General features: G+C 54.4%; 1 protein-coding gene across 1 annotated transcript in view; it reads left to right on the top strand.

Annotated features, from left to right (window-relative positions):
* The first annotated feature begins 2128 nt into the window (after positions 1–2128).
* SEZ6 (seizure related 6 homolog) overlaps positions 2129–17096 on the top strand; it is a 49644-nt gene continuing 34676 nt past the window's right edge. Inside the window, exon 1 of the mRNA XM_023183895.2 lies at positions 2129–2339. Within this exon, the coding sequence (XP_023039663.1) occupies positions 2285–2339 (55 nt within the window). The 5' untranslated portion in view covers positions 2129–2284. The remainder of the gene's footprint in view (positions 2340–17096) is intronic.

Here is a 17096-nt window from a genome sequence, read left to right as displayed (position 1 = left end):
TCTTTCCTGGTTTCCTCTCCTCACCCCTGATTCTTTCATTGACTCCTCGTTCTTCCTGCCATCCTTCTGCTACTGCCCTCCTTTTCCTTAGCTTCTCAAAACAACTGTCCAGAAATCCCAGCGTCTTCCTAATTCCACATGCCATCTGCCTGCTGCCTGGGATTCTTTACAGCAGTCATCACAGCTCCCCAGAGCCCACAAGAAGAGGGTCTGGAGAGAATCCAACCAGCAGAGTTGGGAGACTCTGGTCAAGAGGACCAAAACACTAAGGAACCTGAGCAGAAATTTCACCACCTGCTTCCAGGATGAGGTCAGGAAGGGCATTGGACAACGACTGGAGTCTGGAAGCTTTGGAGAGGAGCCAAATTCGTATGAAAAGAACTAAACAAGGCCGGGTGTGGTGGCTCACGCCTGTAATCCCAGCACTTCGGGAGGCTGAGGCAGGCGGATCACGAGGTCAGGAGATCAAGACCATCCTGGCTAACACGGTGAAACCCCGTCTCTACTAAAAATACAAAAAAAAAAAAAAAATAGCCGGGCATGGTGGCGGGCACCTGTAGTCGCAGCTACTCGGGAGGCTGAGGCAGGAGAATGGCGCGAACCCAGGAGGCGGAGCTTGCAGTGAGCCGAGATCGCAGCACTGCACTCCAGCCTAGGCGACAGTGCAGACTCTGTCTCAAAAAAAGAAAAAAAACAAAGTAAGAAAAGAAAAGAACTAAACAAAAAACTGCCCTTCTCCCAGGGGCAATAGGGAGTTCAGCCCTCCTATTCCTCTATAGTGAATAATAATATCAGCCATAGGATCCTGTCCCATTGTACCCATTAAAGCTCTTCAAGTGAGCCCATCCATGAGCCTCTGCCTTGAAAGAGCAGCCTCAGGATGCACAGCTGTGACTTCCCCCTTGCTGTCCTGTGACTCACTGGGGCTCCTCAGCCCAAGCAGGGCCCTGGAAAGTTATTTTTCCATGCCTTTAATAGTACAGCCTACTCCCCTGGGCCTCCTTCAAGTCTCTATCTAAAACAGCCATAGGGCACAGTGGCTCATGCCTGTAATCCCACCACTTTGGGAGGCCAAGGCAAGAGGATCACTTGAGGCCAGGAGTTCAAGACCATTCTGGGCAACATAGTGAGACCTTATACCTACAAAAAATTTAAAAATTAGCCGGGCTTGGTGGCGCATGCCTGTAGTCCTAGCTACTGGAAAGGCTCAAGTGGGAGGACCTCTTGAGCCCAGGAGTTTGAGGTTACAGTGAGCTATTAATATAATTGTGCCACTGCATTTCCAGCCTGAGCAACAGAGACCCTTGTCTCTAAAAACGATAATAAAATAAAATGAAACAGCTCTAAGAAACCCTGTCTCACGCCTATCCCATTTTCTCCACCAGTTCCAGAAACCTGGGCAGAGATGGCATGAAGGGACTGTCATTGTGGCTTCTCTCGCCCTGCACAGGGGCCAAGGCAGAGTCCTGGAGATCCAGGGCTACATGGAGACCCAGGATACTACCTTCAGCTGCCCACAGCTTGGCCCAGGTTTCCTCCTGCCAAGTGAAGAATATCTCCCCAAGATGCGAATGCCACTGTCTTTTAACTATAATATCAGGATAATTAAGCTTTTCTGTGAGCACAGTTTGCTGCTGATGCAGCTGCCTGGAGCCCTGGCATTTATTGAGCACAAAGTAATAATTTATTGTCCTTTGTACGCTCAAAAGCCATCTTCATTATCGGCCCAAGACGGAACTGCCACAAGGGCACACGAGCCTCAGCAGCTGCCTCACTCTCGGATGTCTTCCCAGGTCACCCTTGATGCCCTCAGGTACCGGGATTGGGTGGAGCGGGGTGGGGAAGGTGTTGCTCTTTCTCATGGAGAATCAGAAGACAATCCACCTCCTTGGCAGGTTGTTAACGGGAGAGAGAGTGGCATGCTTGACTGGGTGTGGGCAGTGCAGCAGGGCAGGGGCCGTGTGCCCACATAAGTAGGGCAGTCTCGGTGGCTCGGGAGCCTGGGTTCCTGCCCCTGGGTCTCTGCGCCTTTGCTTGAGACTTTACGGTAAGCAGCTCCTCCCGCGCCCCCGCCCCCAGCCCGGCGCGGCGATCCCCGGCGCCGACGCCAGGCGCTGGCCGTGGTGCTGATTCTGTCAGGCGCTGGCGGCGGCAGTAGCGGTGACGGCTGCGGCCCCGCTCCCTCTCCCCGGCCCGACCCGGCTCTGCCCACGCGCCCAAGCCCCACCAAGCCCCCCGCCCTCCCGCCGCGGTCCCAGCCCGGGGCGCGGCCGCAACCAACACCATGCTCCCGGCAGCCCTGCTGCTCCTGCCCTCGCTGCTGGCACTCCTAGCTCACGGTAAGGGACTCCGGCGTTCGGCGGCAGGACGGGGGCGGGAGCGGGGCCCCAGGGGTGGGAAGGGAGACCCGGTGCCCAGCTTCGGGCATCTGGCTGCCCAGTCCAAGCACCGCGCCCCGCCGGCTGCGCTGCCCCCGGCGCCGGCCAAGCCAGGCGGGGCGCGGGCTTCGCGGGCGGGAAGCTGCCGCGGCTCCCGCCATTCGCGCCCGGCCAAGACCTCGCCTTTAATCATCTCCCCAGATCTAATGGGATTTCTCTGCTGCAATTCATCACGCCACCCACTCCCCGCATACACGCGCTCACCCGCGCGCTACCTCGCCACACTCTAGGCGTCTCAGGGCGCCGGGGCGAGTGCCGGGGGGCGCAGGGCAGTGAGTCGGGACGGTCCAGCTGGCGACCCGCAGTCCCGCTTCCCCTGCCGCCCGCCAAACTTCGCTCGACTTTGCCGCCGGTTCCGGGGCCTCTCGTGTTCTTACTGCGGGGAGACTGGGCCGGATGTCGGCCGGACCCGGGGTTGGGACCTCCCTCACCTCCCCATGCCTTGGCGCTGCCACGCCAGAGTCGGGACCTAGAGCACAATTCTAGAGAGAAACTCCGAGGGCCTGGGCCCCCTATCTAGCTCCTAGCTCTGCCCTGGGCTGCAGCAGCGGAGATCCTGGGATAGAGACTCTGTCCTCCCCAAAGTCTTTTCCCTGTACACACACATACACACACACACAGACACACACACGCATACACACACCACTGCCCCGAGCTCTGCCTTCCTGCCTGGCCCCGATCCACTCCCCACCTGCGCGGCAGATTTATCTCTGGAGGACCTGTTCCCCACACCCTGAGAATCCCCGCGCCCCCTCTAGGAGTCTGGTCCCCAACTTCATCGGTCTGGCGTAGAGGGAAGCTTGGCAATGGTGTGAGTGGCAAGGGAGTGTTGGGGAGAGGATAGGGGTTCTGTGCCTCTGGGAAGAGTCTTGTCTGGACCTGCCGTCCCGGCTCAAACAAGCTCTCATGGAAGCTACTGGCACCCACGTCCTTCTCCCGCTGCAGCCAGTCGGCTGGTAGGGTCGTCGGCAGAACCGCACTTGGAGTTGAGACCTGCCTTCCCTTGCCATATGGTTTGAAGCGTCTGATGTGGAGAAGTGTGAGGGTGGGAGTTTTCCTGCTCCATCTTTTCAGGCCGCTGCCGAGGTCAGGGCAGCGTGGCCAGGGACAGGCTGGGCCGCTGGATGGCAATTTTCTTCATCCAGGAAGAAAAACTGCGGCCCCAGAGACGCAGAAGCCTTTTTCTGAGCCTGTAGCTCCACTTGCACACAGCCCAGTGTCCTCGCCCCACGCTGGGTCTCCAGCAGTGCCCAGAACTTGAAACCGTGTGCTCACTTTTGGGGAGAGGGAAAGAGTCCTGCAAGCCCCACCCCAGGGACGGAAACCAGGGAGGGGAAGCATGAATCCCTGCCTAGCTGCCTGAGAATGTCCCTAGGAATTCCGAACCTATCTTGGGTCCTGATGGGTCCTGGCGCTGGACAGCTCCCCTGGGGCGCAGGGCCCTGTCCCCTGGCACGTAGTCAAGGCCTTGTGTGTGAGTTTGTGAGTCTGAATGTGAGAGTAATCAGGGCCCTGCATGCCTAGAGGAGCCAGTCCCAGTGTGTCTGCACTTCAGGTGGTCCAAACCTTGGGTGAGGGGTCAGCAGTGAACAGGTGTGAGGACCGTGTGAGGCCACTAGTGTGTGGGTGCAGCCTCAGCCAGAGAGCTCCCTGAAGGACTAGAGTGAGACTATAGGAATCCAGAAGGAAGGCTGGTGTGACCAGGAGTCCAACCAGCCCTGATTGGGATATGAGTGTGGGTATTAGGAGGAGCCTGCTCACTCTGTGGCCTCAAGTCTGTGTGTCCCTGGGCAGTGTCCCTTCCCGACTATCAGGATCTCCAGTGCCCATGGGATATGTGAGGTAGGAGTCTGGCTGTGGGAAAAGACCTTTATTTTCACTCCCCAAGGGAGAAGAAGCAGCAGCCCTGAAGTGCCAAGCCTGAGGGTGAGAGGGCTGGGATGTCAGAGTTGGGTGACCAGAGGCTCCTCTCTCCTCAGCTGGGCTGGAGTTCCCAGACATTGGGATAGTGAGTCATCTCACTGGGGAGCAACACATTTGGCCATCCCAGGGTCCCTGGGCACTTTAGCTTTGTGAAGGCAAGCCTAAAGGAGCAAAGACCTTGGGCTATGAGCCTTTTCGGCCAGAGGATTGCATCCCTCAGCCTTTCAGCCCTGCCACCTCTCTGATGAGGCCCTCAGAGCTTTGCTCATAGGCGGGATGCAGGCTGCAGGATGTAACCAGGCACGGCCCAGATGCCTCGGGAGGCATGGTGTGCTGAGGCTGCGGAGGTAGGGTGAGATCGTGCTGGGCCTGGCCCAACCTCACATGCTCAGTCCCCTATTCCCTTCTGCAGCCTCCGAGGCTCAATTGGCATCAGGCATCAGGGGCGCCTTGGGTCACGGGATATCTTCCCAAGCCGTGTGGGGTGCCTGGGCGATCCAGCCACAGTGAAGGAAGAAGGCGGTGTGGAAGGGGCTGCGTGTGCCGAGCCTGCTGTGTCAGTTTAATGATTTTTAATGAGCAATTACCTTTAGTCATTCTCCTAATTTCTGAATATCAATAAAGTTAATTAAACTCTGCATGTGTGAATGTGGCCTAGGGAGATTGTGAAGGTGGAAGCCACTGAGACTGGGGTAATGTTGGGTCTCGGGAATGGAGGCTGCCTCCATGGCTGTGTGACCTTGGACCTGCTGCTCCACCTCTCTGGGCTCCACTTGAGAATGTGGTGATAGAGGGGGTCTGGGGATGGCAAGTCTGGGTTGCTCACTCTGCCAAGAACTGAGGGATGATGTCTGGGAGGGAAGGTCCTGAGGAGAAAAGAGAGGAAGGACGACTTGGCTTCCAGGAGCTCCAGTGCTGCAAGGGTTAACAAACCAGGGCTGCCTTAACCTAAAATGGTAATTGCTGCTTCCTGCAGACTCCTTGGTAGGTGCTGGTTTCTAACAGCACATCCCTGAGTCTAGGGGCTGCTGCTGAAACCAATACTAGGTCCTGCTCCTTGTCCCCAGCCTGGCACTTCAGGATCAGGAAGTGGTACTGAGGACAATGCCCCATGGGAGACAGTCCAGATTCTGTTCAGAACCCCAGAGGTTGACATGGCAGGCAGCAGCACACCCCTGCCCACTGGCCCCAGGCTTCTGAGGAGGCTGGAGGTCCCAGAGACTGCCGTGGACAGGAGAAGCCTGAGCTGGCTTTTTGCTCCTCATAGGTCTAAGCTTGGCAGGCCCTGGCAGCCATCCCGGCCTCCTCAGCAGGGTGGCAGCTTAAAATGCCTTGGGGACACTGTGGGGCACTAATGGAGAGCAAGGAGACACAAGGGCTGGGCTTAATTAGAAACTGAGCTTCCATTCCCCACCAGTACTACCATGCCTGCCTAAATATGGGGGGCATATCAGAAAGCCTGCTTCCTTAGCCCCTCCATCCATCCAGTTCCAGGCCCTCCAGCTTCCTGTGCTCCTTGTCCCCACCTATCCTAGCCCTATCAAGCCCCATCTGCCGGACTGGGATCAGCTCAGGAATGCTGTGCCCCTACCTGGGCAGAGCTGTCAGGGCTCAGTACTCTACCAACCCCACCCCTACCCCCATCAAAAAAAACAGAAGAAGAAGAAAGAGAGTACGGAAAAAGGCCTATTAGGCAAGGGTTACACTAGTGAAGGGACTTCTCAGTCCAGGTAGTTAAGAGCCCAGGCTCCCATGTGATCTCATGTATACCCCTGCCCTCTCTGGCTCTCCACTCTCTGAAGCCTTCAATGTAAGATTGCCATGCCTTATAGCACAGGAGAGCCTCAAAGTTCTTGTCAAGTCATGCAGATTTCTGGGTCCCCAGCTTACTGGCTTATTCTCAGGGAAGAGGAGCCAGGTTCTATATGGAAGAGGCTTCCGGAGGAGACTATGCTGCCAGCACTGGTCTGCAGCTGGATGGTGGGAAGCAGGCACTAGGAGGTCTCCAAGACCAATTCCAACAGGAAGCAGCAACTCCAGGAAGCCAACCCACTCAGCCAGGCCAAAGGAGTTTTAGCTTCAGTTTTCCAAATTAGCCAAGTCAAATGAACAAAGTTCTGAACAGCTTCTGGGCTCTTATCAGCCTTTCTGCCTGAAATTCCTTTCCCCTCCTGGGCCAGTCTGGCTCACTGTACCTCAAGCTTCAAGTATTAGCTTAGCTGGCACTTCTTGTAATTCTTCAGTACATATTTAAGGGGCGTCTACTATATGGTTCCTCAGGGGAGCCTCGCCTGTCCTCCAGCCTGGGTCAGAGGACTCCTCTGTGCGCTCACCATCCCTTGGCTTCCCCCATCCAGGTCTTCGTCTTGCTGGGTCACAAGTCTCTGGTTGCTTGATGCTCCAGCAGCAAAAGTAAACTCAGCAAAGATGATTCCAAGTCTGTTTTGTTCACCCGCTATGTCTTGGGGAAGCTCTAGAATTCCTGTTCGGGAGAAGTTTAGGGTCAGTTGCTTGGTTAGAAAGGCGAGGCGGGCCTATGGCAGCTGCGACCGAATCTTGAAGCTGAGTTTGCGTAGCAAGCACGCTATTTTTACATAGATTGTATGTTAGAATTTTTTCCTTTCCTAACGTTGGCCAATTATCCCAACTGTAAATTATAGCCTTTACTTCGTTTTTTCCTTCTGCAAATTAAGCTGTCACGCCATCAGCCTGAGGTGGCTCGGGGGAAGGGTGCTGACGGCCATTCTGAATGGGCTGAAGCCTCTCCCCAGTCACCCCTTAGTGCCACCACTCCTTGTGTCCCCAGTGGCACAGAGTCTAGCACATGGCAGACATTAAATACATGTTGAATAAATTCATGAGAGTTGCACAGGTGGATACTGGCAGAGGTAAAGCCCAGGCTTCCTGACCCCCTCCCATAACAGCCACCCTAAGCACCCACCCACTACCCCTAATTGCTGAGAGGGATGCCACATACGGACTTGGCTGGCACTGAGAGGTAAGGGAAGGATGAATCCATGTCATCTGGCTCCACAGCCCCTTCATCCATCTCCCAGCTTCAAACACTCTCACATAGCTTGCAGGGACCAACATGAATCTTTGGGAGCAGCTATGAGCCCACATGCCCTTTAATGGAGAGGTGGAGGCCTAAGAATCATCCAGAACCATAATAATTAAGATCCACAGCTCCTAAAAGAGCAGTCCCTGGGGTATATCTACCCATCCATCCATCCGTCATTCATTCATTCATTCATTCATTCATTCATTCCATAGACATATACTGAGGTGTGAGGCCTGCCCAGAATCCCCAGGGGCCCAGCCTTCACTGGTCAAGCCTTTCACGTGACTTTTCTATTTAGTACTGACAGTAGGAGATTAGTTGTTCCCATTTTACACATGGAAAAACTGAGTTTTGAAGAGATTAAGTTACTTACCCTGAGGCTGCACAGCCAATAAGTAGTAAAGCTACTCCAAAGTGTCTGCCCATTTCACAAAACCCGGCTTCAGCTAGCACTGTGTCCACTTTCCTGGCATAGCGGAGAGTTTCACTACAGGCAGATGGGAACCCAGCAGAGTATCACTATCCAAATAATAATAAGAGCAACAATAATAGCAAACATTTATTTGGTACCAACTACATGCCAGGCACTGTACAAATTGCTTTGTATACATTAGCTCATTTAGTTCCCTTATCATCTCTATGAGATAGAAGTTATTATCTGTCTTTTATTAATCAAGTTGAAACCCATGTTGCCAGACCGACCCAAGACATAAACAGCCCCTCACTTTCTTCTAGCACATTTCTGGTGATGATAGGTGCTTCTCAGTCCTTAGTGGCAAAGGAATAAAACATCCTTTCCAACATTTGGAGGCCAGGAAAGAGCAAGGGGCTGGGAGTCAGGTTAACTATGGTCCCTGAACTGCTGGGCCAGAGCAGAGTGATTTGGGGTGGCTCTTACTCTTCAATCCTTTGAGGGCTTTGTGAATGAGAGGACCAGTCACTCCTGTCCTGGCATCCTGGGCTTCCCTACCTCTCCCCTTCAGCCTCCACTAAGGCCCAGCCCCTAGGTGGGAAGGCCCAACCCTGCCCCAGCTTCCTTCCACCTGGCTACCTGCTGCCCAAACCGCCAGATGTGGGAGGGGAGGATCGATGCTGCAGCCGCAGGCAGAGTGTTGTTGGCCATTGATTGTTAGAATTTCTCCGCGGGTTCCAGAGCAAACAAACCTGCGGCTTCTCCAACAACAATCCACAAACCTGCCGATTCTCCAACAACAATCCGGGTCTCTGGGTCTCAGGCTGCAGAGCCTTCAGCCTTGCTGACAGGCAGTCAGGCAGGAGGGAGGGGGTGGGGTGGGAAGTCCTGGCTGGGCCCATCGGGAACAAGGGGCTCTGCCAGGAGATGAGCAGAGACTGAATGAAGGGGTCAGTGGGGAGATGCCGTGAGGATGCTAGGGTGAATCCTAGACCCTGTGCGTGCCTTGTTTCACTCATCCCCTACAGTTTTGCTCAGCCTTTTTTTCATACCTGGAATGCCATCCTGGGTTCTTCTGCTTATTTCAATTCTCCCATCCCCTCTTTTCCTGATCACCCAGCCCAGATGGTTCTCTCTATTTCCCAAACACCAACAGAACTTAGCTTGTCCATCCTCCATCCATTCATCCATCCATTCTCCATTCAACAACCCTCTATTCAACACCTACCAGGTGCTTTGATCGGCAGGAATACAACATAATCCCTCCCCTTAAGGAACTCAGTTTAGAGTGGAGCTACCTTTTTAATGAGCTTAGTTGTGACTATCTTTCCAGTTAGACTAGCAACCCTCTGATTTTAATAGAATGAGATACAGATGAAATGACGAACAGCATCTATATGATCCAACTACTCTGGCCTCCAGAAGGACAGGAGACTCCTGGTCAGGAACTGCTCAAGGCCTCAGTTTCTCATTTGTAGCAAAAGAGTTTGTCTCTGGGGTCCCTGGGCCAATCCATGATGGGTGCCTTTCATCAAAACCCTTCCTATCTCTGGCGGGTCAGGTGTGCCCCCGAAGAGCAGGTACAGGGCTTCTCCTGCCACTGGACAGCTCTGGCTGTTGGAGGACCCTCCTCTCAAGGGGTGGGGGTGCTTCTGGTTTCTTCCCAGTCACCACCCCCCTGATTTCCTTTGATCCTGATGCTGTTCCATTAAAGAGCTGGAACAAGGACAGGCATCATGAATTTGTGGTGGTGAAAGAAGGAGGACACCCGCTACTTGGATTCTGCAGCACCAAATCGCATGTGCTGCAGAATCTCTCCTCACCATGCCCTCCTTCCCATGCCCTCCCTCCCTATCCCTGGGTCCCCGGGGCCAGCCAGAACCTTGACACTGTGGCATCAACTTTGGCATCTCTCTCAGTCTCTCCATCCCCCCTCCCAACAGCCTCTTCTCTCTACCCTCAAGCCCCTCCCTCTAACTGGTCAAGAGTCTGGGAGGACAGAACTTGGGGTCACAGTGGAAAAATGCCTAAACCACTGCGTGCCCCCCATGCTCATGAGCATGCTGTTTTACCCCTCTTTGCTCATGGCTCCTTGTTAAAGACACCAAAGCGGACCCTTCTCCTCCCCACTTCCAGCCCCATCCCTCCTCCCTCCCTCCCTTCCTCCCAGCTCAGCAGCTGAGTCCCAACTCCTTTGTCCCCCAGGCAGCCACCTGCTGAGTGTCTGGCCTGGGTCCCACCAGCCAGCAGGTGCCTAAGGAGTCCCAGAGCCTGGGGTTGGGGGCAGGGTGGCATCAGGCAGTGTGGGGAGCCAAGTTCTGCTCAAGGAGGAGGGGGGAGTCTTAAAAGAAGAGCATAAGAGGAAGAAACCTGGTCAGGGAGTCAGGACTGCAGGGTTTACACCTAGTGCTGGGTTTTGCTGGCTGGGTGACCTTGGGCAAGTTGTGTCACACCCCTATGCCTCAGTTTCCTTGAGAATTCATGATGCCTGTCCCTGCCCCACCTCTTTTGTGGAGCAGCATCAAGATCAAAGGAAATCAGGGTGGGGGGATGATTACTGGGAAGAAACCACAAGACCCCTTAAGAGGAGGCCCCTCAAACAGCCAGAGATGTCCATTACCAGGAGAGGCTGATTTGTCAGGCATCTCTGCAGGGGCTAAATTATACAACCCAGGAGTCCAGGGCTAGACCGCTGAGGCAGGGTGGGGGTGAGCACCAGTTGGTTCGGGTCTGTCCAAAAAGGTGAGACTAGCAATGCAGAGGGACCAAGGTCAGGGTGCTTCTGAGGCCTTCGCCCTGGCTTGCTGCTCTGATGGACATTGTCTTAGACATTGTTTATCTCTAGCAGAGAGATATGCTGGTGATTTGAAACCTCTGGTCCAGCAGCTGGCAGGCCCCCTCCTGTCATGAAGCCCTATTTTCTGGCTGGTTAGAGGAAAGGTAAGAGATGGAGTCAATTTTGTGGACCAAAGAGCCCCTGGCAAAAGGGGCATCTCTGGGCAAAGGTGTGAAGGTGGGATCAAACAAGGCAGGCATGAGAGCGGTCATCCATGCATCTACTTCTCTAGATCCCCGTGGCCCCCTTCCCTCACTTCCCACCCATCTCCTGGCAGAGCCCCAGTCTTGCCCTACTGGGTCCAATCACTTCTTTCCCATGCCTCCCTCTGCCTGCCAGCCAGGCTAGAAAGAGCCTGTTGCTCAGGTCGAGTGATGCCTCTCAGGCGACAGCCACTTGGTGTCCTAATTCTGGTCTGTGCTATAATTCTATCCCTGATGCTGCCTCTGGTGACCCCTGGTCCTTTCCTATACAGAGCCGCACACACAGGAGACTGAAAGAGACAAGGGAGGTGGGCTTAGCCTTCTCAACTCAAGGTGTCCACACAGCCAGCTCTGCAGGGTCCTTGGAGGTCAAAACAAGGTGGAGGCAAGGGACAGGCCTGAGAGGCTGGGGGCTGTGCAGCTGGGCCCATCTGGTGTTCCTGAGGTTCTGGGGAGAGGAAGCCCCAGATGTGCTGGTAGCCATGTCTACGTGCATTTCTGCCTGGCTTGTTCACCTGTCCTTGAGTGTCTGTGTCCATATATCCCTGCATGTCTGTGCCCTCTGTCCCTGCATCCTAGGACTGTGGCCTGAGTATAAGGTACAGCAGGCCCCAGCTCAGACTGGTCTCACTCCCTCCCTGTAGCCCATTCCAGTCTCTTCCTCCCCAATCTTAGGCTCCACTGACCCCTCAAGGAGACTCATAACTGGAGCTGCTGCTGCTATTTTTAGCAGCTCTGCACCCCTCCCCTTCCCTCCCCCACTCAGGTTTGCTGGGGAAGTGAAGGGTCAGGCCAGCCTCATGGGCTGGAGTGCTGGGCAGGCGGGGCCCCTTCCCCTCAGGCCCACAAGACCTTGGAGAACAAAAGGTGCCTGGGATACCCCACAGGTGCAGGGCCCACACGCTGGGGCAGGTAAAGCTCATCCCACCTGCCTGGGGGGCTGGGAGAGGTCCCAGGCTGCCCTCCCTCTGCCCTGACAACCTCGCCAAATCCCTAAGGGCAGAGCCCAGGCCTCCAGTGACTCCTCCCTAAGTCATTTGGAAATAAGGCTGGAGTTTCTGCATCTCCCACACAGAGGCTGGGAGAGGCAGAAAGGAGCTCAAAGTGTCAGGATGTGGAGAGGAGGGAGGCACTCCTGGAGGAAGTGGCCCACCCAGGGACCTCCAGTACTGCCCTTGCACTCCCCAGCAGGGCTTCAGGCCCCTACTACAGCTCAACTCTGCCAAAAGACCACCATTAGAGCTCATGGCCTTCCACACCCTTGAGCCTTCACCCTGGGTCCCACCACCACTGCTACAGCTGCTCTGGAAACTCGCACCAGCTGGGAGAAGGTACGGTAGGGCAGTTCAAGGGATCTGAACTGAGAGACCAAGGAGGGAGTCCTCTGGTCACAGGCCATCTTTGCTTTCAAAGTCTTTTGTTCCTGCATCTGTCCTTCTGTCTGTCTCTTGAGCTTAGCAGGACAAGGATGCCCCAGGGTCTGCCTCCCAGGCCCAGCTAGACCACCTCCCACAGGTCCCGTCAGCTCTCAGACCTCGTTTCTCCACCTGTGGGATGGGGAGGGTGAATGAGATGGTGTAGATGATAGGGCAGCATGGAGTCCAGCACACAGCAGCTGCCCAGAAACCTTAGTGCTCTCTCCAGGCCCTCTTCTCACACTTCCATCCCCTACTCCTATTCCTCACTTCATGCACCCCTGCCACTACATACATGCACACACACAGAGACACACACACAAATATGCCCACACACCTACACACTTACACATGTGCACACACACAGACATACAAACACATACACACAGCCTAGCCCTCCAGATGCTCAGCAGAGGGAGATGAGGAGACAGGCTCCAGCGCACACAAAAGAAAAGTGGCAAGTTAGCTGGGCGCGGTGGCTCACGCCTGTAATCCCAGCACTTTGGGACGCCGAGGCGGGTGGATCACAAGGTCAGGAGATCGAGACCATCCTGGCTAACATGGTGAAACCCTGCCTCTACTAAAAAACACAAAAATTAGCCAGGCTCAGTGGCGAGTGACTGTAGTCCCAGAACTTTGGGAGGCTGAGGTGGGTGGATCATGAGGTCACGAAATCGAGACCATCCTGGCTAACACGGTGAAATCCCGTCTCTAATAAAAATACAAAAATTAACCAGGCGCGATGGCAGGCGCCTGTAATCCCAGCTACTCGGGAGGCTGAGGCAAGAGAATCGCTTGAACCTGGGCAGCAGAGGTTGCAGTGAGCCAAGATTACGCCACTGCACTCCAGCCTGGGCGACAGAGTGAGACTCCATCTCAAAAAGGGAAAAAACAACAACAACAAAACAAAAAACAAAAGTCGGTAACCAAGTACTGTATGAAAAACTGGCCAGGCCCAGAGAGGCCAGGCAACCCCAAGGTCACATAGCCTGTCAGTGGCAGAGCTCCCTCCATGCTCAAGGCCTTCTAATAAGGCCTCACCAGGCTTCTCAGCTTCCACAGCTAAGAATAGACACGCTAGGGACCTCCAGGGTAGCGAGTGGCCAGAACTCACCTCAGCATCAGGGTAGCCCAGGGGTCTGGGCTCACGGCCCCTCCATCTACAGCCAAGCTGTCCAACTGCATCTCCTCCCAGAAGCAGCAGACAAAAGTAACCACAGGGCAAAGGTCACAAAGTCAGGGAGGTAACTTTGGTCCTGGTGCACAAAACAAGCCCCTTCATCTGACCCAAAGGCCACAGAAGCTTGGGGCTGCCAGGCTGGTGATTCAGCTCAGAAGTGAACACAATGTGCTGGAACAGCCCCAGTGGTGTTGCCTTTTGAACCTCAGGACAGAGGCTGGGAGGGGGCAGTAGTCCAGAGATGCTGGCCAGAAGGAACCTGCTCTCCAGCCCTGGCATCTCATTGCCCTGTCTTGATGGGCTCCATGGCTAGGAAGGACTGTCTTTGGTGGGTATGTGGAGCCAGGCAGTAGGGCAAAGGATGGAGGGGATGCTATTCCTCCCTAGATCAACCCTTGTCGCCCAACTTTACCACTGCCCTGGGCAGAGCTGACCCTGGTACTGGCTCCAGGGAGAATGCAGTTACTGCCTCCACATCCTTCCTTGTCCCAGCTGACACTTCGAAGATTTTCCACTCAGAGAAATATGGCCTCTGCTGCTCATATGGTGGTGGTAGAAGCGTGTGGCACAGAGGGAGGGCTGTGAGCCGAGCATCCAGCTCAGGGCCACATACCTCTGCCCACTTGCTCCACACCCCTACCTTGGGGCCAGTGGGTAGCTCCTCATTCTCTGCCTGCTAACGTAGCAGGTAGGAGAAGGGGCCTGGGGCTAGCAGATGGACAGGAGGAGCTGATGGACAGAAACCCCTCCAGGGAGAGAATGAAGCCCAGTTCCCAGCTCCAGCCCTACCTAGGACTCTGCCCTGGCCACACTCCTGGGAGCTGGCATAAGCAGGGTGAAGTACAGCAGATTGATTATTTATCAGACTGGTGAGGGGGTGATGCCAAGACCATTCCTTCCATCCTACCCCAGGGGCTGGGGTCAACTCCTGCCCCCACCTCAAGGTCAGTCCCTCCCTCTCACCTAACCCCCACTCCAGGCCCCCAGCTCTGGTGCCACCCGCCCAGTCTGAGGAACTGTGGGCAGGCAGGGCTGGGTTCCCTAGGGCCAGCAGGCAGACAGGAGAGGGGAGCACAGGGCTGCAGGGGAAGGTGTAGAATGCAGCAGGTGACACAGGAGCAGAGGCCTCATTCATCACCTCTCCAGCCCCCAACTCTGCAGTGGCAAGACCATATTAGATTGTAAATTGGAAAGCAGAGAACGTGGCAGTTAGCTGGGAGCTCCCTCTCCCCTGGGCCCCTGGTCACAGCCTCATGGGAGGGAGGGGACACTGGAGCAAAGAGGACTGGCCCAGCCACAGCCCTGACTAGTCTTTCCCTCCCCCACCTACCCAGAGTCTGAGACGCTGTCCAGGACAGATGGCCCTGGGGTGGGGTGTGAAAAGGAGGGGCACAACAGCCACCTTGGAGAGAAATATATCCCTTCTTTTGAGGAGTAGGGACTTTCTGGGCTTGGGGACTGCTTGAAGCCAGGTTCCAGGGTGTGGCATCCTTGGGCAGGGACACATGGTAGTGATTTGTGGCATGGGCATGTATTTGGACCTTCACATGCACATGCACTTGCACACACACACACACACACACACACACACACACTCCAGGGCTCGTGCACACATGCTCACACAAAGCAGCAGCCAAGGCAGTAGACATTTTCGTCCCAGGCTATGGAACAGGCAGACTCAGTTCAAACTCTTTATTTGCCACTTTCCTCTGTGTGAACTAGGAGGATTCACTTTGCCTCTCAGCCTCAGTTTCTTCATAGGCCAAGCGTAAACTATTGATTCCAAGCACAAAGGGCTGCCACTCTAGGTGGAAGACAGCTCTTTGTGAAGTGCATGGCTGGCCCATAGTGGGTGCTCAGTAAATGCGAGTGCCTATCCTGTGCCCGAGGCCAGGCAGCTGCTCTGGGGTAGTAGCCAGGCCAGATACTCTGCCCTCCGTGCTGCTGGCTGGGCAGTGAGGCAGGGGCAAGCCAACAGAGCGCAGCAAACGTTCCCCTGGAACACACATGTGAGGGCAAAGCACGAGGCTAAGTGTTCCTGGCTGTCCTCCACCCATAAAATCCTCCTAAACTGGCTCTGCCTGAGCTTCCAGAATTGCCCATCATACATCCAACCCTCAGAGCACCAGTGCACGGCCAAGAAAGCAAACCTCATTGGTGGATGATAAGAATCCTCCCTGAGGAATGAGTGGCTGCTACACCCAGCTCCCCGAGGCCTTTCCAAAAAACCCGGAGAAGTCCAGGGCTCCTTGTCACCTCTCCCTGCCAATCCCAAGTTGCAGTTTTCCTGGACCCAAAAGAAGGGGAGCAGACACCCTATCTTAACTCTTTTCCAGGAGTCCCACCCTGGATTCTTCCTCACTGAGAGGTGGTGAATACTATAAGGCTGAGATATTCACTTTCCATTATGGTAGCCACTGACCACATGTGGCTATTTAAATATAAACTGGCTGGGCGCTGTGGCTATCACCTGTAATCCCAGCACTTTGGGAGGCTGAGGCAGGCAGATCACGAGGTCAGGAGTTTGAGACCAGCCTGACCAACATGATAAAACCCCATCTCTACTAAAAATACAAAAATTAGCCAGGCTTGGTGGTGCACAGCTGTAATCCCAGCTACCCAGGAGGCTGAGGCAGGAGAATCACATGAACCCGGGAGGCAGAGGTTGCAGTGAGCCAAGATCATGCCACTGCATTCTAGCCTGGATGACACAGCAAGATTCCGTCTCAATAAATAAATAAATAAATAAATAAATAAATAAATAAATAAATAAAGGCTGGGAGCAGTGGCTCACGCCTGTAATCCCAGCATTTTGGGAAGCCGAACTCCTGAGGTCAGGAGTTTGAGATCAGCCTGGCCAACATGGTGAAACCTCATCCCTACTGAAAATACAAAAATTAGTTGGCCATGGTGGCACACGCCTGTAGTCCCAGCTACTTGGGAGGCTGAGGCAGGAAAATTGCTTGAACCCAGGAGGCAGAGGTTGTGGTGAGATGAGATCATGCCACTGCACTCTAGCCTGAGCAACAGAGTGAGATTGTCTCAAAAAAAAAAAAAGTTTTTTAAATAAACAAATAAATAAATGGGAGACCAGAGTTGTATTACCACTCAATTCAGCCTCCCTGAATATTTGGAGGCTAGGGTCTTGGTGGTTTTTTGGTATTTTACTATTATTATTATTATTATTATTATTATTATTATTATTTGGAAGTCATCTTTCAAGCCTGAAGGAGGCTAGGCTTTTTTATAGCCGGTGGTCGGGGAATGGATGCTGCTGACTGGTTGGGGATGAAATCATAGGGGTCTGGAAAATGGTCCTCCTATACTGAGTCCACTTCTGGGTAGGGGCCACAGGACCCAGAAGTCATGAATCTTAAGCCAGGTGGAGCCATCTTGTCAACAGAAATGCAAAAGTCTTGCCAGTCACGGTGGCTCACACCTGTAATCCCAGCACTTTGGGAAGCTGAGGTGGGCAGACTGCTTCAGTTCAGGAGTTCTAGACCAGCCTGGGCAACATGGTGAAACCCCACCTCTATTAAAAATACAAAAACTGGTGGCACACGCCTGTAATCCCAGCTACTTAGGAGGCTGAGGTGGAAGAATCACCTGAGCCTGGGAGGTCAAGGCT

Source organism: Piliocolobus tephrosceles, chromosome 16 (assembly GCF_002776525.5).
Source record: "Piliocolobus tephrosceles isolate RC106 chromosome 16, ASM277652v3, whole genome shotgun sequence".
Lineage (NCBI taxonomy): Eukaryota > Metazoa > Chordata > Mammalia > Primates > Cercopithecidae > Piliocolobus > Piliocolobus tephrosceles.
The sequence above is the reverse complement of the archived record's forward strand: the minus strand, read 5'-3'. Positions and strand labels throughout refer to the sequence as shown.